Source organism: Triplophysa rosa, unplaced genomic scaffold (assembly GCF_024868665.1).
Source record: "Triplophysa rosa unplaced genomic scaffold, Trosa_1v2 scaffold173_ERROPOS264974, whole genome shotgun sequence".
NCBI lineage: Eukaryota > Metazoa > Chordata > Actinopteri > Cypriniformes > Nemacheilidae > Triplophysa > Triplophysa rosa.
The window spans coordinates 102,440-129,146 of NW_026634179.1; the positions used below are offsets into that span (position 1 = coordinate 102,440).

At 39.5% G+C, this 26,707-nt stretch overlaps 1 protein-coding gene across 1 annotated transcript; it reads left to right on the forward strand.

Annotated features, from left to right (window-relative positions):
• On the forward strand, nucleotides 1-24,094 carry sybl1 (synaptobrevin-like 1). The gene is made up of 8 exons (XM_057327108.1): nucleotides 1-143; nucleotides 717-887; nucleotides 982-1,039; nucleotides 1,110-1,247; nucleotides 9,216-9,306; nucleotides 15,110-15,177; nucleotides 15,261-15,353; nucleotides 23,159-24,094. The coding sequence occupies exons 2-8, from the start codon at nucleotides 742-744 to the stop codon at nucleotides 23,225-23,227; spliced, it is 663 nt and encodes a 220-aa protein (XP_057183091.1). The 5' UTR covers nucleotides 1-143; nucleotides 717-741; the 3' UTR covers nucleotides 23,228-24,094.
• The last annotated feature ends 2,613 nt before the right edge of the window (nucleotides 24,095-26,707 follow it).

Genomic DNA, 26,707 nt, shown 5'->3' on the forward strand with positions numbered 1-26,707 from the left:
GTGCGAGTGATAATGAGTTTCAGCTGCGCGTTGCACCAGTCTCGCATCTCTCACGGAGGAGCTTCGGAAGCATAAAAGGACGAGCGACAGGAGTGTACGACGAGAGCGGACCAGGCCTGGACATTGTGTTAAGTTTTATTTAGGTTTGTGTGGCCGGCAGTTGACCGTGAGGTAGCTGTCGGCGCTTTACTTTCGTTTTGTTGTTGGCTTGTTTTATTAAAAGTTTGATTTAATGTTTGCCGGTTCCCGCCTCCTTTCTGCCTTACTTTGAACTGTATTACACTCACTTAAGGTTGTTTAATCTGAACTAGGAAACTTTTACCTCATGTCTCCAACGTGCTGTGACTAATATTAATGTTATTTATTTGATGTAAATCAAACAAAAGTACATTTACAGTTAAACAAAAGTACATAAACAGTTAACAAAATTAAATTTGGTTTACATCAGTACATTTTTTGACATTTCCAGAACATGTTAATAAAACTGTGATAATATTGATAATCGTGATAATGTTGTTCACTATAATCGTGATCTAAAATTCTCACACCGTTACATCTCTATGTGATGATAAAAATACCATGTCATGTCAGCAACCCTTGTGGTGTGTTGTGTTCAGTGTTTGATTGGATGTGTTTGTTGTTTGTTTTTGGTGCATTCAATGTTTGGGTTGTATGTGTTGTGTTCAGTGTCTGATGGGATTATTTGTTATTTTCAGTGTTTGGTCGGATTTATGTGCTGTGATGGCGATTCTGTTTGCGGTGGTGGCTCGCGGCTCCACAGTTTTGGCCAAACATGCACGTTTCTCTGGAAACTTTCTGGAGGTGACTGAACAGATTCTGGCCAAAATTTCATCCGAAAACAACAAACTCACATACTCTCATGGCAGGTATGACTGACTGCAGCTTTAGTTAGTGATGTTTATCTGTTCCTCTGTCACATCTCTGCTGTTTTTAATCTGGTGAATTACTTTTGTTTTTCAGCTATCTCTTTCACTACATTTGCCATGAGAGGATTATCTATCTGTGCATCACTGATGATGTGAGTATCTGTCACATGAACTGTTGCTTACTGACACTGATCATATACTGAGCTGTCTGTCAGCTTGCAGGAGTTTGAGCGCTCTCGAGCTTTTGGTTTCCTGAATGAAGTGAGGAAGAGATTTCAGAGCACGTACGGGTCGCGGGCACAGACCGCTCTCCCTTATGCCATGAACAGTGAGTTCTCCAACATGCTGGCTGCACAAATGGTGCGTTCGCACTCCTTCATACATTCCAACACATGTACCCTGTTTATCCTTTACTTTTAGTTTTGTACTAGTGAGGTCACTGTTTTGTGTATTCCAAATTATGTCTCTCTCCTTTCTGTCTTTTTTAAGTACAAAAATCGATCATCTTTAAATTGTATAACTAATAGGCTACAGTACAGAGATAGACAGACTTGTAGGATGTGTTTTACTCAGATATTCACAAGCACAGTATTCACAGACACCCAAACAATCACGCAAGTAGTACAATAAAATTGCATTACTTTATTACCTTTGTTGAGAGAACAATTTGAAGTTGTATTTTTTACAGTGCAGCAGTGGAAAAAAATAAGAGACCATTTCAAAGACCATTTCATGTGTCTTGTCATGCTGTCAGTCTTTCACATTGCTGTTGGATGACTTAATGTCACCCCTGAGGTTTGATTTTGTTGAAATTCAACAGACACTGGACTGGAATGGACACAATACATCTACAAATGCTGATTGATTGAAAATTTTGAATGGTCTTTACATTTTTTTCCACGGCTGTATAAATGGATCACAAGGGCTACACATTCTTGCATTTTGTTTTGTTTTAAGTTTTGGTGTGTGTACATGTGCAGATGGACATATGCAATTGCATTGTTTATTCTGTTTTCTGTTTCATTTTGTTGAGCACCTTACAAATGTGTTTGAAAACAAGGATATTTTTAGAAAGTTCTAGGTCAGTGGCTTCAGGACTCTGTCAATAAAAGTTGTTACAAAACAGATTTTCATGAAAAAAAAAAGTTTTGAAACCTATACGAATGTTGGGGGAGTGTATCAAGCACAGAAATAATATGTCATACTTCCAACTCGTTTTTTTGAGAAGTTGATCATGCCAGGCATGAGAAGCCAGCACGTTTAACATTGTAAAGAAGTCAGAATGCATGAAACACTGTGGCACCCCACCTTTAAAAACACTAAAATATCATTCAGCTTCTTTGTAAATATCATTGTAACAAACACCAATATTAACTTCTAAAATCTGTGGTAATTTTTGGTACATTTTAATACAATATTTGAGAATTGTGCACTTAAACTAATCAGTTTTAAAAACACCAATTATTATTCATTTCATGTCAATATTCTTTGTTTTTAACATAATCATAAAAAGTGATCACGTGAACACAGTCAGCAGTTGCACACCAAACAGTTCTGTGGTATGGAAGCTCTGACTGAAATTCTCACAAATCCTGGTAAGTAGTATACTGTATGACGACATGCAGTATATTCTTATATAAAAGTTAATGTAATATTGGCCTTATCTTTAACTCAACTTTTATATAGCGTTTTTTACAATTTTCATTGTTACAAAGCAGCTGTACATGAAACATACTGACTTTAAGCAAAACATTAACGTTATACAAGTAAAAACAAAAAAGCGAACACACACAGAAAACAGACACGCACACAGATTCATACACACCCACATGCATAAAACACAACTCCACATGCACAGAGCACAAAATACACACGCACTGACACACACAAGCACACACACACACACATCAAAAATGGTCTCATAATGCTGGTATGCAAACCTGAAAAGTGGTCTCATAAACCACATATGCCAAGAGACACACACACACACACGAGTGGTTATCACAGAGAAGCACACATTTAAGATAAAGGAGAGAGAAACACAGGTAAAATATTATACGGACTATAAATTCCTATATGTAATAATAAATAAATTAAGCAGAATGTTATATTAATTTAAAAAAAACTTTAAATTCTAAAGCTGATGTCATCAGCAACCCCCGGTCAGGCAAACGTTGGCGAGGAACCCAAAACTCCAATGGAGAAAAAAAACCCGGGAAAACCCAGGCCCAACCAGGGGAACCAGTTCCCATCTGGCAAAAACTGCAGCATCTCTACAAGTTCGACAGTTTTTGCACAACTAGATATATAAAATAAATATAGTAAAAAGGTAGATAATAGTTTAATATTATCGTTAATAATCTAATAGCAGTTAAAATGTTTGTAGTGAGGACTTATCGGGTCGCCACTTCCCTCTTTCAGCTCTACCATCTCAGCTGTTGTCAGATCGCTGCTTCCCTCTCTCAGCTCTACCATCAGGTCTGAGCTTGGACTACATTCTGCTCGCTGTGGTAGCCTCGGAACAATGAGAAAAGACAGCTGAGAGTAGTGTACTGTTCTACACTACACTTTACACTCTTTATATAGATTTTGGACTGAAAAGGCACCTGCTGCTGAGAGATTTGTAGAGCTGATCAAGAGCTCAGACAAATAGGTTTGGAGAAAGAGCACATGGATATTCAAGACAGCAACATAAAATACTGTGAAAATGACAGATAAATACTGGATTGTAGGACATTAACTTCCCCTTGTGACATCCAACATGTAGATGACATGGTTTCTAAAGTAGAACAGTGAAGAAAGTTTTTATCTGAAATCGCGAGCTTTGGTCATTCAAGTGCTGCGTGTTTGAAAGTTCAAAAAGTAGACACAGGCAATACAAACACAATCCCTGCACCTCCTGGTGATATATTAACGTCTTATGAAGTGAATCACAAGATTATAAGAAACTGAACATTATTTACAACATTATAACCAATAATGTGTAGCACTCAGTCTCCTTAAGTCACACTTCTTCGGGTTAGCCGTCAGTCCCGCTCCTCTCAGCGATCTCGGAACCGCCTGCTGATGCTGCATATTCCGCTCCCAGTCATTACTGTAGATGATAATATCATCTAGGTACGCTGTGGCATATGCAGCGTGTGGTCAAAGCAGAAGCTGAAAGGAGGCCGGGGCTCTGAATAAGCCGAACGGAAGTGTGACGAATTGGTGTAATCCGAACGGCGTGGTGAAAGCTGTCTTTTCCTTGGATAAGGGAGATGAGGGGATCTGCCAGTATCCTTTAGTTAAATCCAGTGTCGAATAAAAACGAGCCGCGCCTAGCCAATCCAGCAACTCGTCAATCCGCGGCATTGGATATGCGAAATTCGTGGCAACATCGGTGAGCTGTGAGGGTGAGAGGTGATTCCCCCTGGGGCCAGAGCAAGAGATTGAACTTTGTGACTCACTTCTGGCCAAATTTACAGATCATTGTTTTCAACGTGTGATTAAACCGTTCGACCAGCCCGTCCGTTTGTGGGTGATAGACGCTGGTGCGAATTGCTTTAATGCCCAATAGCTCGTACAATTCGTGGAGGGTCCGTGACATGAACGCCGTGCCCTGACCCATGAGAACCTCCTTCGGGATTCCCACGCGGGAAACGATTCGAAACAGGGCGTCCGCAACACTTTTTGCTGAAATGCTGTGGAGCGCCACTGCCTCGGGGTATCGCGTCGCATAATCTACTATGACTAATGCGAAGCGATGCCCTCGTGCTGACCGCTCTAATGGCCCTATCAGGTCCATGCCAATTCTTTCGAAGGGGACCTGAACCATCGGAAGAGGGCACAATGGTGCTTTTGGGGGTGGCCGATGGGTTTACCAGCTGACATTCAGGACAAGACGCGCACCACCTGCTCACGTTCTCATGAATGCCCGGCCAATAGAATCAGGCCGTTAGACGGTTTACTGTTGCTGTTTGCACTAAGTGTCCGGCCATTGGATTACAGTGAGCCGCCTGGAAAAGCATTTCCCGATGGCTCTTTGGTATCACCAACTGGGTCGTATCGGTTTTTGTTTGAGTGTCTTGGGTCACTCAAACTCGGTACAACCAGTCTTTTAAAATGGCAAAATAGGTATATTTATAGGTGAGCGGCTGCATGGACCTGCTCAAACGCATGTTTGAGGGAGTCATCGCGGGACTGCTCTAGGGGAAAATTGTCGCATCGAGAAAGCTGCTGCCTCTCTACAGTGAGCCGTTCCCCTGAGTCTGATCCCCGTGGCTCCGGCTCCACTTCTCCCATCTGCGCGACCGCCCCCCTCCGTTGCCTTCGCTTAGCCCAAGAGACATCCGCACATAATTGCCCCAATAAGACTGTAAACATCGGCCAATTTGTCCCCAAAATTAGCGGAAGTCGGAGGTGCGGATTAACCGCCACCTATACACTGTTTTTGTCCCCGAAATTGGATCGGCAGCGACACTAAGGGGTAGTGCACCACGTCCCCGTGCACGCACCGTACCTTAACCATGCGGCTCTTATCCTCTGCCACGGATTGAATCAGGCGTTGGTGGATTGAGGTCTGGTTACACCCTGAATCCACCAAGGCCTGATACATATTCCCCTTAATACTCACAGGTATTAGATACAGGCCGGCTGAATCGGGGGCAATCTGTGGCGAGTCGGGGATCCGGATCACCGTCCCGACCTCCATCACGGGACAGTGGTCGATCATGTGCCCCGGCTCCCCGCACCACCAAAAGATCGGCCCAGGCTTCTCTGCTGCCCTAGTGGCAGGAAGCAGGTCAGGGGATTGGTGAGGAGAGGCTGGAGTGACAGACGGCCCTGCCGCCCCGCTGTATCGGCCCGCTCCTCGGAAAAAAGGTCTGGACGCTCCGACGGTCCAGGGTCCGGGGCGCTGGCCTGGGGACGAGGCCCGTCTGGGTCCTGGGAAAGGGGATAGGTTTGGGGGGAGAGGGAGAACACACACAGAGAGAGAGAGAGAGATGTGGATGGTCGGGGTAGGCCGACCCCGGGGCACGCCACCATCTGGTCCTCCGCCAACTGGATGGTCTGACTTAGCGACGCCGGCCGGTGACACTGGACCCACTGGGCGCTCTTCGTCGGCAGCTGCGCCATGAACTGCTCCAGTGTCACCTTGTCGATGATTCCCTCGGCGTCGCTTCCGTCGGCCATCAGCCATTTGCGGCATGCGTCCAGGAGCTGTTGGGCCATCGCGAAGGGCTGACCGCACTCCCCAAGCTTGAGTGAGTGGAACCGCTGGCGGTGTTGCTCGGGGCTCAGGCCGACCCGCTGGAGGATAGCTTTCTTGAGGTCCGCGTAGACTAAGAGATTCGGGACTGGCAACTGCTGGGCGGCCAGCTGGGCCTCCCCCGTCAATAGGGGGATAAACCACGCCGACCAGACGTCCAGTGGCCAGCCCGCAATCTCCGCAGACCTCTCAAACAGCTCGAGAAAAACCTCCGGGTCGTCCTGAGCTCCCATCTTGTGAAGGGGAGGCCAGCGGCTGGGGGTGCGGCCGATGGCTCCCTCGCGGCTCCTTCCCGGTTTAGCCAGCTCCGGAACGCCTCGCGGTCTTCCTGCTGAGCCTGGACGAGGGATTGGAACCGTCTTTCTTGATCATCCCGGAGACTCAGCAGCGCCTGATGTTGTTCATGGTGAAGAAAGGCGAGTGACTGGATCACGTCCGCAAACGGTGTGGTTGGTGGGGACTGCATGTCTGCGGCAACTCACTCCTTTCTTCCCGGGTTTCGGCACCAGTGTAACTCAGTTCGTAGCAGTAGGAAGAAAGGAGGCGGGGTCAGCATTGGCTGGGAGACGCTTGTTCTTTTATTTCTCTTAATCACAAAAAAATACAATCGTGCCCATGCGCGTCTTACAATTGTATAACTTTAAATAGCGGTTGCGTATGAATCCGGTTGCTTCGTCTCACGTTCCTAGTCCTACGGGATGGTAAGATTTGGCTCAAGTCTCCTCGTCCTGTGGACTGTAAGATGCGTCTTCCCAGCCGGTCTCTCTCTCTCCCTCCTCGTTCACACCTGCAGCTTCTTATGTGTCTCCTCACCAATCACTGTAACGAGACACAGCTGATCTTAATGTGAACTTGACCTTACGCGCCGTCTTTCTCGGGCCTCCTCCCTTCTGCGCAGACCTCGCTAAACCACCCCCCCTTGCCACAAATGTATTCAGTCTTTCCTTCATTTAAATGAAGTTATGCTCTAACCATAGTTTAATGTTATGTATGCAATCAATTAGCGACCCAACTGCATCAGCATTTTATGGCCTGCATGGTAATGAAAAGCTATATTGTGCCTGGTCATTATTGACCTGAGAGGCAGCATATAACGTGAAAATCAAACAGGCCCAAGAATAGAGCCTTGTGGCACCCCGCAAGAGAGAGGAGCAGTAGAGGAGGAGGAGTCCGCGATCACTACAGAAAAATGTATCTGCCAGTCAAACATGACGAGAACCACTGAAGTGCAATGGCCCCAATACCAACAAAATGATTAAGGCGGGACAGGAGAACTTCATGGTACACTGTATCAAAAGCTGCCATGAGATCAAGTGGTACTAACATAACAGGGCACTTGGCATCAACTGATCGAGCAGTATCGTTGTGCACCTTTAACCGTGCAGACTCAGTACTATGTTGTGATCTAAATCCAGACCAGAATTGCTCCAAAATACAGTTATTTTCTGTAATTCTGTAAGGTGGAAAACTGGTCCAGATGTGATTTTTTTAAGAAGAGGCCTAACCACAGTATGTTTAAAAGCTGTAGGGACAGATCATGAACTAAGAAATATATTAATAAAAGCCAACAGAAAAGGCCCTACAGTGGTAAAAACCTCTTTTAACAGTTTGGTTGGAACAAGGTCCATGGGGTTGTTTGTGGCCTTCATATGTTGCACTACTTTGGTAAGGAATGACAATGAGATTGGTTCAAACTGTTCAAACACTGCAGAATGTGCTGCAGCGACAGGTACAGACGTCGCAGCCTCTTGATGACTGAAATCACTGCAGTCTTCTCATACATTGGATAAATGGTGCAAAACAAGCGTTTCATGTGCGTTTCGGGTTAAAGAACCCGACATTAAGAACGTGTTTCTTAATGTGACAACTAAAAATCAACAGACTGATGAAAATGCGAGACATTTTCTCAATATGCGACAAGCGGGACAAGGGGTGAAAATGCTGTGCGGTACAATACAAAGCGGGGACGGGTGGTCACCCTACCTGGCGCACCGGACGAGAAAATACTGTAGACATGAAGTTTGGTTGCATAAACAACCCATGTGCAGTCACTGAATCATAAACAGCCTTTTACTTTTTAAAAGACTGCAAGTATTTTTTACAACTAGTCTGCATTTGCAACCTGGCACACACAGACAACCAGGTTCTCTTTCTGTCTTATTTGTCTTTAACTGTCAAATGACACACGATTATGTGAGAAACACACAAGGTTTATATAAACACATTTGGTTATTTCCAAGGTTGGGTATCGTTTGAATTTTAGTGATTCCGATTCTGATTCTTATCGATTCTGATTCTTATCGATTCCCAGTTTCGATTCCACAGTTGAAAGTAAAACATTTAGAAATCAACCTGTATGGTCATTTTGTATGTATGAGCACCGGTTTTGTCTGAATTATTATCATCGTATTACCTAAATTTGTGGTTTTGGTTTACTGTAAAACTATAGTTAAACTATGCTTACTATAGTAAAAATGTTGTTATTTTCATAAGGGCTTTTATTGAGATATCAGCAGATCACAAGTTAACATGCACATTTCTGAAAATATGCACACAGAAATTGATATGTGAATTTCAAGTATCCAATTTCTATTATTTTTGATTCCTAACCTTTTGATTCTAATTCTGAATTGGAATTGATTTTCGATTCCCAACCCTAGTTATGTCTTAACAGACAATGAATGTTAACAGTGAATGTGTATCAGCATTAGCTCTAAAAGTGACTGTAATAAACCTGTTGCTGTCTGTGTTATGAGTCTACTCAATACTAAAGCTTTTGACAGAAATACAGTTAAAATGGGGAAAATGTGAATAATACAGTGATACAATTCAAACATTATTGTCTAGTGGTCTTAATAAAAGCTATTAAAATTCTTCAATAATTATCGACATCGAATGATATGAAACATTATATCGATGATAACTTTTTTAGCTGTATCACCCAGCCCTAGTGTTATTCTTTATTTCTAAGAGAATTAAACCAAATATGGCCCCTGACAAAGTGAAACCAGATATCATAGTGAATGATTGTAAATAATCAGCTTTGTGTTGCATGTTTTTTGTTGGTGCACCATTGACAGAAACATCACTCAGACCCTAAAGGCTCCGACAGTCTGACAGAAACCCAGATGCAGGTGGATGACCTGAAAGGCATTATGGTCCGCAACATCGGTAAGACTGAGTTGCTTATTTCTCAGGTTAACAAATGTCAGCAGTGTCCAAATTGAGGGGACTATAGGGCAGTCCTGGACCCCTCATATTGGGTAAAATAATGAACTTGGGGTCCCCTTGTTTTTTCATTGAAACTAGACTAACTAAATTTTTTGACAAATTATCACACTAAAACAAAACACTATTGTCCGTTATTTGTCCAAATTTCATCCGGGTTTTTCCTACATGATTTTTTTTTGAAGGCCGCCAAAACGAAATTTTGCCACACCAAAGATTTATTTTAATCATTGACTGTGATTTATGACCAATGTAGATGACTGCTGCGCTTGTGATTACTGCAGGAAAGAACGAACAGAGAGTGTTGCACAGACTGATTGGGCATATGATGTGAAGTAGCTGCGGAAGCAGATGGCTTCATATGCTTTTAAACGCTCTCGCGGAAGTTTGAAATCATATGCCGATTGGTCTGCACAGCGCCGAATAAAGCAGAGCATGCCAGTTTCTGAACTGTCCCTCTCCTGCGCACATTAATCAAAAGCAATTTACACGATGACAAAAAGTCAAAAGACCAAATCAATTTCACGTGGCGAATATTTTACCTGAATTACAGCTGGATGAACTGTGCTCAAAAACAAGTTACCTTTTCTCTGACTAGGGTTCCGCTTGTACAACTGACATAACAAAGAAAACAAATCCTATCCAGCGATGAAGTGTTTTCCATGTTAACTTTTGTGATGTCCTTACAGCTAGTAAATTACCTATAAAATAATTTAGTTTAGACAGGAGAGAGGTAAAACCAGAACAAATTATAAGTTGTTCTTAGCTAGCTGCTAATTTAATTTAATTGTATGTAGTGAAAATAAGAGCTGTTGTTTAAAATATGGGATCTGGGTAGGGATGGGTATCGTTAAGATTTTATCGATATGGATACTGCTTATGATACCGGTACTTATCAATACTGTTATCAATACTACGCTCTATAATTTGATGCAAAAACACATGATGTGAAAAGATGTTAAACATTTTAAGTTTCCTTATTACAGCTGAGCTTTAGAACTGCAGTTCTACACATAACAAAACGTGTGTGTGTTCCTTAGCATACCACTTACGGCACTTAGCATGTGCATAGGAGCACATCATAATGTAATTCAACATATTTACTTTACATACCTATGGTTATTTGGCTGGTAGACCGTATTTATTTTTTCCTTTCTTGTTTTAGGTCTACATAAAGTTAAGTACTTTTTTCTAAGCAAGTAATATTTTTTTAATGATATGTACTATTTTTTATAATTTTACTAGCACATTTACTTCAATTTACCGCAAAGGGGTGTTTGACGGAAGCTTCCACGCCGTATTGCCAGATTGGGCGAGTTCCCACCCAATTGGGCTTCTTTTGAATGTGTTAGACCGGAGAAAAATGCATTGGGGGGTGGACAAAATTTTGGCTGCTTATGAAATTAAAAACCCGCCCAAGCAGCTTGCCTTTTCTTTGCTTTTGATTAGTCAAGTTATTTCAAAATGTTCAAAAATAACGTGTAGTGCAGTCATAAACACATTATTCCTTAACACAGCCCTTATTGGTTCAGTTTAACCAATCAGGTCTGGGATAGGGAGACCTCACCTGTCAATCAATCTACAGTTGAGATCATGAGATGGCTCGTGAGTGACGGGGTTTTGGCTCGATAAAGGACCAGATTTTGTATATTGAAGCGATCGCAATGCCAAAGTGGCCCAAATATATGTTGAACGGTAGGGAGAGTAACTCAAATCTCACAACGTGAATTACACATGTGGTGACAGAACGATTCGAAGACTTTGTAAATATAACTATAATTGAATTCACAGCAGTTGAATGATTTAATAAAAATCAAACTGAATATGGGATTCTGCTAACGTTACTTCTGTTCATCATACTCGTCCTTGACAGCTGCTGGACTTGCTAAATTTTTTATTGTATGTTCTGCAATATATACTTCACGAAAGATGTCAGATGTTAAGGCAACTCTCAAAGGTAAGCGCTTTATTGTTGCTGCTGTTCTTTTTTTGTTCTGTTGTATGTATCAATGAATTGCACATTTGTGGCTGCCGTGGTGTGTGAATGAAGTTCATGAACGAGTGGAAAATGCCTACTCAGCTTTCTGAATCCGATTAATTATAGTGGGCACTTTTTGCACAAAATATGTTTTTTGATGGTTAAAGTCATTGGTTAATTTCTTGATTGTCGCTTTGAAGTGGTTTCTGGACATATTAGTCATATTTTCTAACTCTCTTTAATGCTATGTTTGATCCGTTTGACCTGTTTTCCTGGTTTAATTATATTTTTTCATCTTGTCATAGTTCGTTTTAACGAGATAAAATGGTCATTATCATCGTTGATTGACATTGCAATACATTTCTATCATGTTATTTTGGCAGTTAAAATTTGGGCTGTTTTTTGTTGGAATGGGCGGGTTTTATTGAGCCTTTGGGCTGAAAATTGTCCACCCAATCTGGCAACACTGCTTCCTCGTTGTGAAACGCGGACGCTGAAAGCTCCACAAGCACAACCATGCCACTCTTTCACTCATAAACACGCAAAATAAGCAGATTACAAATGCATCGCGGAAATCATATGGCCCTAGATATCGCACATACGTCGAGCAAACTTCGGCCATTCGGACATCATTCAGGGATGGAAAATTCGCCATTTAACATCCGAATACACAGAGATAAAACAACGCAAGTATTGATAACAGTATCGTTTGTCATGAAGCTTATCGATACTCTGGTATCGACCCAATTATGTCCAAAAAAGTACCGGTTCTCGGTACCCATCCCTAGATATGGATAATAATAGTTTACTTTTTAATGTCCTATGATACTGATATAATTATACATTAAGTCTGGCAAATAAAAATCAATGAAGGCCAGTGGAACAAAATACAGTGAGTGTATGAGTGTACAGAATAGAGTGCAAGAAAGGAGAACAGTGAGAGTGACAGTTAATATCTGTGTCACATAATTTCATACCCATTATACAACATGGAAAGTATTGTAAAACTAAATAATAACAACTGAATAAAATGACAAATCAAATGTTTTATTGCATTTAAATTGGATTTAATGTCAGTATTGGAATTCAATAGTAGGGTATGCCTGTTCGGACGCAAATTAAAATGACATATTTATCAGAAAAATCCATGCATGCTCAAACGCGCCACACAGTGTTCAATGAAGACATGAACAAACAGAGATGTATCACGCTGAGTGATACTGGCAGAGTGCAGATCCTCTCATATTGAAAGTGTTTATCTCAAAAACTCAACTGTTACTATAATTTTGATATGCAAGTCTTTCTTTATGTACGATGTCTCACATTGTCAAAACAGATGCGACACGGAACTGAGCCACTAAACTAAAGGGACATGCAGGTGTTGGAAAAATAGAATAGGGAGCGAAAATATTATAAATCTTTTGCTCTCCACAAGAAAACGTATGCATTCCGCAGAGATTATGTTGCGCTCCCTTCTGCAAACATGAGCTCTGACTTTGACGAAAAAAGATACCCTTCTGCTTTCTCCCAAAGTAATGAAATTAGTTTGTCTTATTCTGCATTGGTTCATAGGGATTATTTTCATGTATTTGATCTACATTATCAGGAGGGGAATCACATTTAAAACGCTCATATGCTTCTGCATACGGTGACTGGCTGGTTTGGCAGCACTGTACAGACAGCCACAATTGACTTTGACGCGTCCTCTCCCTCACTCGCTCCCAGGACTTTTCTGTTATTTAAAAAAACACTGCATTACAATAACATAAAGAACTAAAATAAAAGTACAAGAAAATGACAAAAAAATGAAAGGTCAATCTCAATTAGATTTAGATTAGATTATATTAGAATGTTTCTTAAGTAAAAAAACGTGTTATTCTTATTGTTATCAATAAGTTTAAGAGATTTTACAGTAAGCAAAATCTCTGCAAGGAAAACATCGAACCTAGGCAAAATCTTGAGAAATTTGTTTTTGTGAATAAAAATTTTTACAACACAAAATCAGTGTTGGGGAAGCTACTTTGAAATTGTAGTTAGATAAGATAGTCATTAATCAGAGTAGTTAAGTTACAGCTTAGCTACCCATAAAAGTAGTTAGCTACACTACAAGTTACTGTAAGATTCTTTGAAACTTCTTTTTATTTTTTACAATCTCACATTAAAAAAATACAGGAGTGTAATATTTATTATGGCAAACTGTATAATAGATTTCCTAGATACAGTACTGTTTTTTTACTTTAGTAAATATTAAAGTATACTACAGAATTTATAAAGTGTATGAATTTACTATAGCTAGATACTACAGAATAGAGCTGTAATCGGGCCTTAAAAGTTAGGCCCGACAGGGTCCGAGCCCGACAGAATTCGGCCCGAGCCCGACAAGTACATTTTGATTGACAGCTTTTTAAAAGCCAGAACCCATTTACAGCCCGACATTAGGCTATTCAAATGTGCGCACGCACACAGCTTTTGTCAAGAATGCGTCATTTATACGTTTTAACATAATTTATTAATGACTAACGTAGGCTATAGGCCACTTGGAAGTTGGAACAAAGAAATAAAATAAGTCCTCTGTAACATTGTAACATCTCACAAATCCCACTGGCTCATTATTCTCATTATGCACATGGTCAAAACTTTTAATCACCTCAGACTTTGCTTTAGTTGCTGGTGCAACCAAAAAGTAATCGCCAGAGGCAAGCCTCCGTTTCACCTCCTCAGCATCCATTTTCGCATCTTTCTCGCGCTAATCGGAACGCATCACATGACCGCTCATTTACCGCGCAAGCCCGAGCCCGGCCTGAGCCCGTGTAAAATGATAGAAATTAAGCCCGAACCCGACCGAAACCGTCGGGTCACGTCGGGTTCGGGCAAAGATCTTCAGCTCTACTACAGAATACTGTAGTATGTGTTAATAGAGTGTGATAGTTTCCATAATATTCGACAGCTGTAATATACTACAATTTACTATAGTAAATACTAAAATACTATATTTTTATGTGATGTGATACACGTGTTATTGACTAATGTTTAAACAGAGAAGTTTAAAACAATGTAATACAATATCATTATCATGGTATTGTTTATTTATTATTTTCATTACATAAGATTCATATTTAATACTTAATAGGATGGGTGTTTCGAACTCATGTATGTCCGTTACGATCTCTTCTCAGTGAAGCGTAAAGCCGCTATACATAGTTACTGCAGTAGATGGCGATAATGAACCACTTCAGTTTGTGATGCAGTATGAATAAGACGTTACACAGCGCTGCTCTGAAGGCAGAAAGGAATGTAGCTTTTGGTCGCGCTATACCGCTACTGTCTTAAAAAAGTAATTTTTTAACTACGGGAAAAGCTAGACTGTTTTAAAAGTAATTGAGCTACCGCCAAGCTACTGAAAAATGTAGTTAAGTTAGTAGCCTTGCTACTTACTAGTTAGCTACTACCCAACACTGCGCATAATGAAATAAAAATACAGCGAGATTGAAAAGAATGGTCACTGCAAAAAAAATTAAAATTAAGAAATATATATTTCAATCTCTCCCTCATGTGGATTATGGATTATCAACATTTTAAGGACATTTATGCATGTAATGTGGTCAAACTACTGTGATCCAAAATATCATGTCATTGATGCTTGTACTGGCAGCTCCGTTATTTTTTTTAATGCTGTTTAGGGGAACCCCCAAGAGCTTTGACACAATTCGAACACTGAATGTCAGTGGTGACTTTTGATTGAAAATCTGCTGTGTTATGTCCCCGTAGATCTCGTTGCACAGAGAGGAGAGAAGCTAGAGCTGCTCATCGATAAAACTGAGAACTTGGTAGATTCTGTGAGTTTGGATTGGGTTTTCTGTTTTCTGTTTATCTTGTATCATTATATGCATGCTAACAGATATTTCTCTTGTACATGCAGTCTGTCACCTTTAAAACAACAAGCCGTAACCTGGCGCATGCCATGTGTATGAAGAACCTAAAGTTAACCATTATTGTCATAATAGTTGTACTGGTAAGTGCTGAAGCCCATCTCAACACTGTAATAGACAAATGCATGAGTTTACCTGATTTAATTTGAGTAAAAACCTAGGACTAGTTCTATAAGTGTTTATTTTATTTATTTTCTTGACTGAGATATAATTGTAATATTACAATATTTTTATGAGCCTGTTTTTAGTCCTCTCGGGAAAAAGTCAGATTTGTTTGTTTCCCCTTTAAAGCCCCACTGAAATCAAAATGAAAGTGTTTTTTCCTTTTATTAAAAAAACAGTTAGCCTAAAGGACGCCAATAAACTGATCTTAAGCGCTTACAAAATTCGCATTTAGAAGATATTCAGAACTGACAGTCTGGCAGGTGTGCTAAAAAAAAATAGAATTTTCATGTCCAATCAAATCCGCTTTAGAATCACAAGAGTCCCGCCCCCTTCACTATCAGAGCTGCTGAAGTGGTGCCTCATATCAGCCACTTGTTCGCACATTTATTGTGTCCTACATGGGAGATAGTGGATGATCCAGACAGTGTAAACATCAACAATGAAGACTTAATTTGGTGTCACTTTCATGCAAGCGGTTGCACGTGAGTGTCCTCCGGTTCAGAGACACGATAGCACAGAGTTGATCATATGTGCCGATCATACGCGCAAATCCGCTGAGAAAACAGAATGTATCTGACCCCTTTCCAGTCTGCGCAGAATATTAAATGTTAAGGCCCTATCGAAGAGATCAGACATTGCAGCCTTGATGAGTATAGTAAAAGACAAATGCCAGTGTCACTCACCAGCCTAAATTACAAGCTTCAAATGACACATCACTGGTATCACTGATGTTTCTCATCTTTTCAATAGACTTTTACACCACTGTGGCTATCACGCTGTTAAATGCAGATTTGCCAGGTTGACTGTGCTGTAAATGAAACGCTATTGGTTATTGTGAAATTTATCGGTCCGTGTATCTATTGGTCATTTGTTTTTCAGTTTGACCTTGAACAAATGGGAGTGAGAAAACGGCGCCATTTTCGTTTTTCGTTCATCAAAAAAATGGAAAAATGAGAATTCGGCTTGATTTTTCGTTTTCAACTGCACGTTTAAAAAACGAATAAACAACTTGAAAACTAGTTTTTCACATGTGGGCGGTATGAAACGCCTCCTTCCGCTGATTGGCAAATCAAAGGTCAGTAAGCGACGTCTTCGGTTGTCCTTCGGTTCCGAATAAATTGTCCTCCGCTGCTGTACAGTGGGGATTCTTAAAGTATGTTTCATTGCTCTCATTAAACAACCGTCCACAAACCGTACAGGGTAGATTATAGACTGGACTTTCTTCTGTGCAACCTAGCGCATTTCATATAAATATTTATATCACAAATATGAATGTAGTTCGCATCCGCATCTTTCTAGCTCTCCAAGGTTAAATCTACGTGGCAAAGCTGCGCGAGACACTGGACCGCACGAAGCGGATTCATATACTTATTCTATTTCATTCAAAATTCGCTGTGTTGGTGTTTTTGGGTTACCACATTTTTTTCCCACAAGTTTGCTTCTGTGTACATTCCATCAAGTGAACCAAGACGAATTCAGAGTTTTGCTGCGTGACAAAGCTGTGCGAGACACTGGACAGTACGCAGCGGATGCATACTGTGCAGTGATGTAGTCAAAGTGAAAGTGAACTATTTGTCAGATATGTTGATCAAGGCTCAGTCGCTGTTTACATTCCACAGAAAAAATAATTCATTGTATGCTAAAGATTCTAGTATTCTATAAAACATTTTTACTGTGATATTTACGACTGGCACATGCGAACGATGGCAATGAGAGAAATGCTGACAAGAATACAAATTAATCAAGCTGTCACTGGGTTATTATTATTATTTAGACGTACGCGTTTTTTAATAAATGCAGAACAACAAGCTTTAATGTGCAATTAGAACGAAAGTTTTTTCCTTTATGAAAAAAAGGATACATCTAGCCATCTTAAGCTAAATATAAATGATCAAACAAAAATAAATGCTAATTGTTTAGACTGTTTAGTGCAAACATACGGAGCCTCAATACAAATTACAACGGAACACAGCGAATTTTGAATGAAATAATATAAGTATATGAATCCGCTTCGTGCTGTCCAGTGTCTCGCGCAGCTTTGCCACGCAGATTGGAGAGCTAGAAAGATGCGGATGCAAACTACATTAATATTTGTGATATAAAGATTTATATGAAATGCGTTAGGTTGCATGAGGAAAGTCCAGTCTAGGACCTGCCCTGTACGGTTTGTGGACGGTTGTTTAATGAGAGAAATGAAACATACTTTAAGGATCCCCACTGTACAGCAGCGGAGGACTATTTATTCTGTTCATTCACCGAGGGACAACCGAAGACGTCGCTCCCTCGCTTGCTGATCTTTGGTTGGCCAGTCAAGGGGGCGTTTCATACCGCCCACGCGTGGAAATCGATTTTTCAAGGTGTGTATTCGTTTTTTACCCCTGAAGTTAAAAATGAAAAATCAAGCCAAATTCTCGTTATTCTGTTATCTGGATGAACAAAAAACGAAGATGGCGCCGTTTTCTCACTCCCGTTTGTTCAAGGTCAAACTGAAAAACAGAGCGAAAAAATCCGTTTACGACAGCGCTCACATGTGATTCATTAAACTTTTGTATGCGGCCAATTCCGTCGTACAAATAATCGTACCTTGATAAATGCGGCGGCTGAAATCGGTCGTAATTTAGAAATCATGCCCCTTTAAATTCAGGGTGTAGACGCCTCGCCCCTAGATTTTGCAACATGGAGAAACGTAATCCGGCCAAAAAGAGGAACTTTTCCGATTTAGAATTGTTAACCTTGAAAAGCGGAATCAAAGGAAGGAAAAAACAGTTTGGAAAGACATCACTGCTGCGGTAAACAGCGTTGGCGTGGTGAACCCAACTCCAGCTCAGGTTGGTATTTGTTATTGGATATTTATGTTTTGTAAATATCACCGCAAATTATTATTCTTTCACTATTATTTTTACACTGAAAGTATTGTTGTTTTAAATTACTTTGTATTGTGCATTTAAACAAAATTATAATCTGATTTCAGTCTTGAAAAGCTTTATTTGAGTTAGCCTACGTTAATCTTTTAATGTAAAAACAAATGTAGAAATAAATTACTGATCATTTTTACGGCGCAATTATAGTATAATTTTTATATGTAAATGTTTTTACAATTTTCTTCATTTAGGTGAAGACAGATGCATGTTTCTAAAGAGGATAAGGGTTTAAAATCGAATGCTGCTAATCTTGCATTTCAGGCTGCTTAAATCAAGCACACGCAGTTTTATGTTTGCTTCATTTATTTTTTCTCTTTTAGATTTGTCGGAGGCAAGAACTAGCGGTCTTCATCCCCCACAATCTAGCCTGGTTCGAGCTGTGACCCAGTGTGCGTCTTTCACACACCCCCAAGCACAAATAAACATTGCACAGATTAAAAAAACATTAAAGCATGCACGTTGTCTGTTTTCATTAGAATGCCTATTTGTCAAACAAAGAAGCTTTCACCTTGCAATATATACTTACCCATTGCTTATTGGCCTAATTATATTGATTATTTATTGTAGTTTTTAATGTTTTACACTTAATTGTGTAGTTTAATTGTCGTAAATTATCTTAGAAGTAGGCTAGCCTAAAATCTCATCAATATTTTACACCAAAGCACCCGTTAACCTTGTAATTTCAAACAATTACATTTTCATATAATGAAGCTAGAAAAGAAAGTACTTTATAAATCGCTTTGGAATCTATTTTTACATTTGATGCACTAAACGAAAAAATATATATATTTTTCATTATTCCTTTTCAGTTATCGAAAGTTTAAAGCATACACGGACCTTCACTTTATCTCACAACCTGCGTACACGAGTTGAGACCTGTCCTGAGATTTGATCGTAGCAACCGCTCACATCCATATTATTAAAAGCCAAGTTTTGCGTGGAAGCAAACATACGCACAGTTTTCTGGCGTACGATCGTTTGATAAATGAGGTCTGATATGTCTCACGATCTCTGCATTTTTTTTTTAAACAATGCTGTGCGTTCCAAGGCATTTCAGTGGGTCTTTGCAGCCTTCGGTTGCCTTCGCTGTAACCGCCCACTTCTATGATTGACAGCTGCTGCTGACAGACTTGCTGCTGAATAATCACAGTTTCTCTCATGCATACAGCTTCTCAAACAGTCTTTTTAAGCACAATACCTGTTTATTCTTGTCACATATGTAACCGGTCCCACTTGCACCGCTCTGCACGGGCCTCGAACCGGCGACGGTCCGGATGGGAGACGGACGCTCTAACGAGGAGGCTGAAGACCGCAGTCTCTAGCGTCTGTCGCTAGAGCGTCTCTGTTGGTCGGGGAGTGAGGTTTACACACTGCACAGCTCTTCACTAGCTGGCCTCCGTTACACATACACTTAAACAAACAGTGTTGGGGAAAGTTACTTTTAAAAGTAACTAGTTACAATATCGAGTTTCTCCATAAAAGGTAACTAATTACGTTACTTTTTGTGGAAAGTAGCAAAGCGCTTTTTTAGTGTTTAACAGTGTAATGTACAGGTATTTAACAATATATCCTATATAGCCTATAACATACTGTACACCTTCATTTTCTTTTAAAAAACACATTTAAAATATTTCCTGTCCAGTAGCTGTGTATATCATACAAAATATGTTTTATTACAAGCAGAATTATCAGCACAACTAAAAATATTTAATAAAGTTAAAAAATAACGTTACAAATATTTGTAAAATAGGGTTTTGTAAAAAATAATTATAGCCTATATCCTTGGAGAAATGTATTCATAGGGTTGATCTATTGCTTTGGGGTGACACAGAAAATATCAGTATACATTTACAAACAAACAAGGCACTTATCCATCCCTCTTTTAAAATATTAAATATAATGTACAATACTAAATTGACATTTATAAAATTATTAAAAACTGCCATTTACTCACCCTTCCGAATTTACGAGGCACATCTAAATTGAGACCATTGATAACTGCTACGTGTCGTTAGTTAAATGTGTCTTCCAAACATGACCGACATTTGCAGGCATTTTGTCCATTGTGCCATTCAAAACAAGCCGGAACACTGCAGAACTGCAGACATGGCAATACTGCCTATGTGCGACCAGCGTCTGTTTCTGCGCCTGTTAATCAGAATTTCAATTTAGCAGTTTAAAAACTTTTAATACAAATGATTAGACTGAAAAGATTACCAGTTGTAAAATAGTACTTAAATGAAATGCATTACTTACAGTTTGCAGGATTCTTGTTTAGTCTATAACAATTGCCACGTACAAAGTCATACTGACATGACTTGGACATTTGCTAAAAATAAACCATTTCTCTCTGACATGGGGGTCCTTTGGAAGCCTGTGCAAAGACGCGTGTTTTCCACAGCCAGGAACAGCACAACGTGTGACATTGCAATCTTACTGGTTGTATTGATATGTTATTGTACTAAGATGACCACTAGATGGCAGTACAATGTAGCGGTACAGCCGAGTTGAATACTGTTTTGTACCTGGCTGTAGAGCAATAAAGTGCGTTCTGAAATACGGTATCCGGTGTATGAGCCTCATCAAAACACTGGTATTACAAGCTTTTGGTGAATGTAAACAAGTTCTGCTTCTGATCCACTCACTCCTCAGACTTGAACGCCAGTGGGCAGAGATAACGATGCAATGATGTAAAAGAAGTAGGTGTTATATTGCTGTAGGCAGGTCTTATAAAAATGAATGTCCTGACTGACATCACTTATCCAGCCATTTCTCATCCGTGTTTTTCCGAAGAACGACCGTATAAATGCATTCATTTTCGAGGAAGAGGGCGTTTAAGATATGAAGCTTGCTTGAATGTTATAAATGACACAAATACCTCTTATATGTCTTATATGAATATTAATCCTCCACGTCATGGCCTCTTTAAACAATTTACCTTAGAAGCCAAAATGGTTACAAACTTTTTCTATCTTTCCATTAAGTAAACTCGTTCCATTAATTTAAAGGTATGGTTTAGAGTTAAAACAAAATTACACCATGTTTTACACCATGTTTTACCCTCAATGTATCCTAGGTGAGTGTGACCTTGTTCTTTCAGACAAATACAGTTATAATACCATCTATCTTGGCTCTTCCATTCCTTAATAACAGGAGTGAATGTGTATTCATCGATTAAAAAACTGCTCCATGGGGTTAATAAAGGCCTTCTGAAGTGAATCGATGATTATCCAAAATCCCAAAATATCCATATTTACAATTTAATAAACTGTAATGTCAAACTTCCGTTACCCGTCGGCCGCGTGTGCATGAGAGGATGGCGTTCTGGTGACGAATGCGGCAGCACAGAGGACATAGCAAAACAATCTGGACGTGCGAATATGTTAACACGTATCTAAGCAACTAAATGCGTAATAGACATGCAGTTTAAAATGTCGAAGGCCGTTCTGTCCATTTCATAAAACAAACAAACAAAAGATAATAATTAATACTTTATTCATCCCTTTTATGGAAATTCAAACATCCAGTAGCTCACACTTAAAGGGGTGCTGCAACGATGTGTCATGCAATCTGACTTCTTTACAATTACAGTATATTCAGACTGTTTTCATGAGAATGGAGAAAGCAGTGAAGAATAAACATGGCATATGGGAATTTTTTTTCTCAAAAAATTACTGTATTATTATATAGTAATTATTATAGTACACCATAAAAGCACCATCAAAATACAACAAAGACCTCAAAATACAGCTCATGACATAACACAGCAGGAAGCTGGGTGTCTATACTGCCTCAAATGCACTTTTGACTGTCTGTTGTGGCTGTAGATTTGTAAATGTTCACGTGAGTTCAAATATTACTAATTCATATGTGACTAGTTATCTAGTTTGTGAGTTACTGTTTTAAACCCTTGATATCTTTAATATAAACAGAGTAAGAACATGTCTATAGATCAAGTAGTTAATTAGATGTGTAAATACTGATTTCTACTGCAAAAAATCTTGATATCTACAAATTTATTCTAAATGTATATTTGACTTACTAAACCCCTAATATTTTTTTCCTGGACAAAGCTAGACACCTCAAGCTAGGCCAATTATGCACAGTAGCGCACAATATCTTAACTCACAGACTTTTATCATCGTTTTGGGCGAACAAATTGATGAATAGGTTAGAGGGGTAATCAGCCTTGACCATTTTGTCCTGCTTCCCGATGAGCTTCTCGCCCAGTGTTTCAAATATCTTGTGCTGCACTTTGATAGATGGTAAAGGAGGTATGTACTTTATTATTATTTCCAACACATGGTACCAACATCCAAACTAAACACATTTGTACAAGTAAATGCAACAGGGTATTAAGTAAAGTAGCTTTATTATTAAGTAAAGTTACTTTACTGGCCTGTACATCATAAACCTTACAGAAAATATGTTTTTACAACAAAACAACATCAGTAATACTTTAATAAGCGAAAAACCCTGCACAGTGCACACCTTATAGTCAGAAAATCAATTTATTCTTTGACCAAGCATGACCGGACGCTCGCGGGCAACCAATCACGACAGACTGGGTCAGCTTTACCAGTCTGAGCGTTTTAGAAGAGGGACTTCATAGAACCAGGAGCTCAACAGCCTGTTTTCTTGAGACAATGGAGACAGCAGTGTAGAATACATATAAAGTGATGAAGATGAAGCACCCAAAAAACTAAATCAAGACTTAGAACTACTCTTTGTTCTGTTTTGAGGGGTGATTTACCTATTTTCTAAGTGAGTAACCTGTCTGTTCCTCCCGGTCTTTGTCTCAGGTGGTGTTGTACATAATCGTGACTGCCGCCTGTGGAGGATTCAGCTGGCCGAGCTGTCGGAAGAAGTAGAGCATGTGTGAATCTCAGGAGTCTAAACACCATTAGTTTTCTCCAACTTTATCCTAATTTGCATTTTCAGAGAGACACTGACACACAGAAAGAAACCAAAGTCTCCAAACAAATAGCAGAGTTCTTCGGTGTTCCAGTCCACACATTGTCTCTGTTATGTTATTCCTATAGGTTTAGGTTTTTTGGGTTCTCTGTGTGTAATGCAGTTATACCTATGGGATATAATATGGGGGATTTTAAAGTGTTTTACCTAAAAATTCACATTATCATAGACTTACTCTGAATTATTTTTTTCTACTGAATTTCTTTTTTTCAGTAGTGGACTGTAGTTATTATTCTGTAAAACAAAAAAAAGCAATGACAAAATAATTAAATTAATCTATCAAATTAATGTGCTGTGTTCCACACACTTATGAATATATAGAATTGCTTTGAATGAGAGACAATGAGAGAAGTTTTCACACAAAATGTTCAGTAAATATTTCACAAATTCCACTGTTTCCATTTGTCATTGTGATCTAAATACAGAATTGTAATTTCTGGGTAAATAGTTTATTAGATCTCCTGCTAACCTGGTTAAAATGTATTTCTTCACCTGAACTTTCATGGTATGGAGCAAAAGAGGGTAATAGTGATGTAAAAAATGAATTAAATGAAATAGAGGTATAAACTGCTGTTGTGCTTGCTCTTTCTTTTTCTTAATTTGCAGGTGTGCATCTATGGGATTACTTTTGTGTCAATAAAAATGAATGCAAACTTTAAAAAAACGAACAAAAATATACAATGAGAAAGAAAAAAAAACACTTTGATAATGAAAACAATAAACTCAATTGCAAGAATGTGACATGATTTTCAAATAAACTGCTATTTTTCTTAACAATTTTCTAAGTTTCGTTTTTGCAAATAATAGTTTTGAATTCGCTGCTAGATTTTTCATTTGCGTTTTCCGAGTTTTCGTTTACGCTTCTCAAGTTTTCGTTTGCCTTTCTGGCACAAATCTCACGTGTAGGCAGCACTTATGGCCGCTTTATGCTGATTTGCTAGTGAGTTTTTGATAGCTCCCTGACAAGGAAGTCGATACTGATGACATTACAGTGCAACGAATCTTAGAGAACGATCTGCATGCTGTTATCTTTATTGTTTGTACTTAAAACTACTTTCTTATTTAGTTAGTATATTAGTAATAGGTATTTGAAGTTGGTAAATCATGCGCGGTGAGGATCCAAGCGTCTTCCTCATCATAGTCCTCCTTAGCCTCAGGTAAATTAATGTAATTCAGATAATAAAGAAAATCACAAAGTTTTATTCCTGTACAGTAGCAATTCTGTCTTTACTAAGCGCGTTCATTGTGTGCTTTATATTTTTTGTCAGGTATTATTTTATGGACTATTAAGATAATTTTCTTAAAAAGGAAAAAAAAACTTGCATTATAACATCCAATAAAGACACGTTACAGATTATTGGGTTGTGAGAAATTAACGTGCTAAATGAAAACATTGCTGCATAGTTACTGTACAGAGAAACTTTTAGCGATTTTATTATCTCGGTTACATAAACGTACCTGAGGGTGACTTGTGTCCAGCTGAGGAGGAGGATGACGATGTCACTCTTGCAAACCGTCTCCTTTTAAAGAATTAAGTCCACTTATAAGTTAAGTACTGTATCTTTCTTTTTAAACCCATGGTGAATGTACAGTATTATACCCCTTTCTTTACATTCACAGAAAGTACACCTCATAAAACAGTACCAATACACTCAAATGACATTTATGTTTTTTAAACGCTACAACAAAACAAATTCATAAGGTGACACAATTAGAGGCCTTTAGAATGTTTTTTTCATTTAGTCTGCCTCTTGCAAACAACAATTTCATTATGTATTTACACACCTACATAAAACAGTTTAAGAAAAGCAGAAGAGACTTTGTAAACTATTTTAAGAGGGATTGTTGTGTGGATAGAAGGAAACACTCTTCGGAAGGGTTCGAACAAGATAAGGCAGGCAATGTATGAGATGTATTGTCTTTTTTCTTTACCATGACTACCGGACTCGAAAATGGGCTATCGCTGTCCTCAACCACATCTTGCGCTTTCAATTGTTCTACCTGACGGTGCATTTCTGCCTTGAGAGCAGGGGAGGTCCTGTACGCTCGCACATAGGAGTGTCATCTTTAGTTCTGATTTTGTGAGTGACCACACTCGTTCTGCCATAGTCATGGGCATGCTGACTGAAAACATCAGTCATTTTAGACGTTTTTGTTGCACATCAGACAAGTCAGTATCAGAAATATCTGGCAATACAGGTGAAATGGAGGTTGACATTGGAACAGTGCTAGACACACAAGCTTCCTTAATGTTCACATTATTGACACATTTGTCTATCACCACATAGTCATCCTGTTTATCCTCTGACACAGAATAAAAAGTTCCAATCTGTGTGCCGCTGTGAAGAGAAATGTCATCAGAAGAAGGATTTACTACTTTCAGAAAAATTGAACCATGAACTGCTTTAGTAACAGTCCATGCAAATCCTACTTTTGAGTCCTCTTGATAATGAGGCTCAAATACACCTGTGTAACCATCAAGTTGGCAACCCTTATGAGGTGGTGAAAGTTTAGCTGAGACTAGTGTCTCTGAAAAGGAAGGAACAACTTGTGTGGTGGACACTGTAACACCCACAAGTTTAGGAACCTGCTGATTAACAGTCAAAAATGAAATAGAGTCCCCCTTCAGTTCAAGAGACATGGTCTGGGCATTCATCACAATCTTATGAGCAGACAAAAAGTCCCAACCTAATATAATTGGCTTTGAGCAGTTTCTGATCACTTGAAAAGAATGTGACACTGAATGCAGTCCCAAGGTTACATTTGCTGGTAGTGTACCCACGGAATCCAGTTTATCACCAGAAATAGATGTTAAAGGTATAAACTGTTTCACTAATGGTCTTTGACGTAAACTAGCAGTAGACATTCTGAAATCTTCACTTATAAGAGAAACATCAGCTCCACTATCCACAAAAGCATGAACTAATGTGTCCTCAATTATAAGTGGCACGTACTGAGTCATAACATCAACAGAATTTGAAATCACTTGTGGCTCACCAGTGTCACCAGAGGGCCTGACTTCATTAGCAGTTGGCAACTGGCCCACATTGTCAACTACTTGTAGTTTCCCTGGTTTTTGGCTGACCTGTGAAGGAGACTGAAAGCGCACTCGACCTGGGCTTGGTGATCGGCGACTCCAACGCTTTGATGAGTAACTGTCCAGCGACCTGTCTCGCTGACCATGGTCATGTCGAGATGAGTGCTCAGGTGAATTTCGACTTTCAATGTGTTGTCCATGTTCATGTGATCTCCTGGGACTCCGAGTATCATAATCGGCACGTCTGCGTGATTCCCAGTATGCTCTATCACCACTCGTGTCTCCGTAGGAAGATCTGCCTCGAGTCAGAGTTATTATGTGAGTGTCTGTCATACCTGCG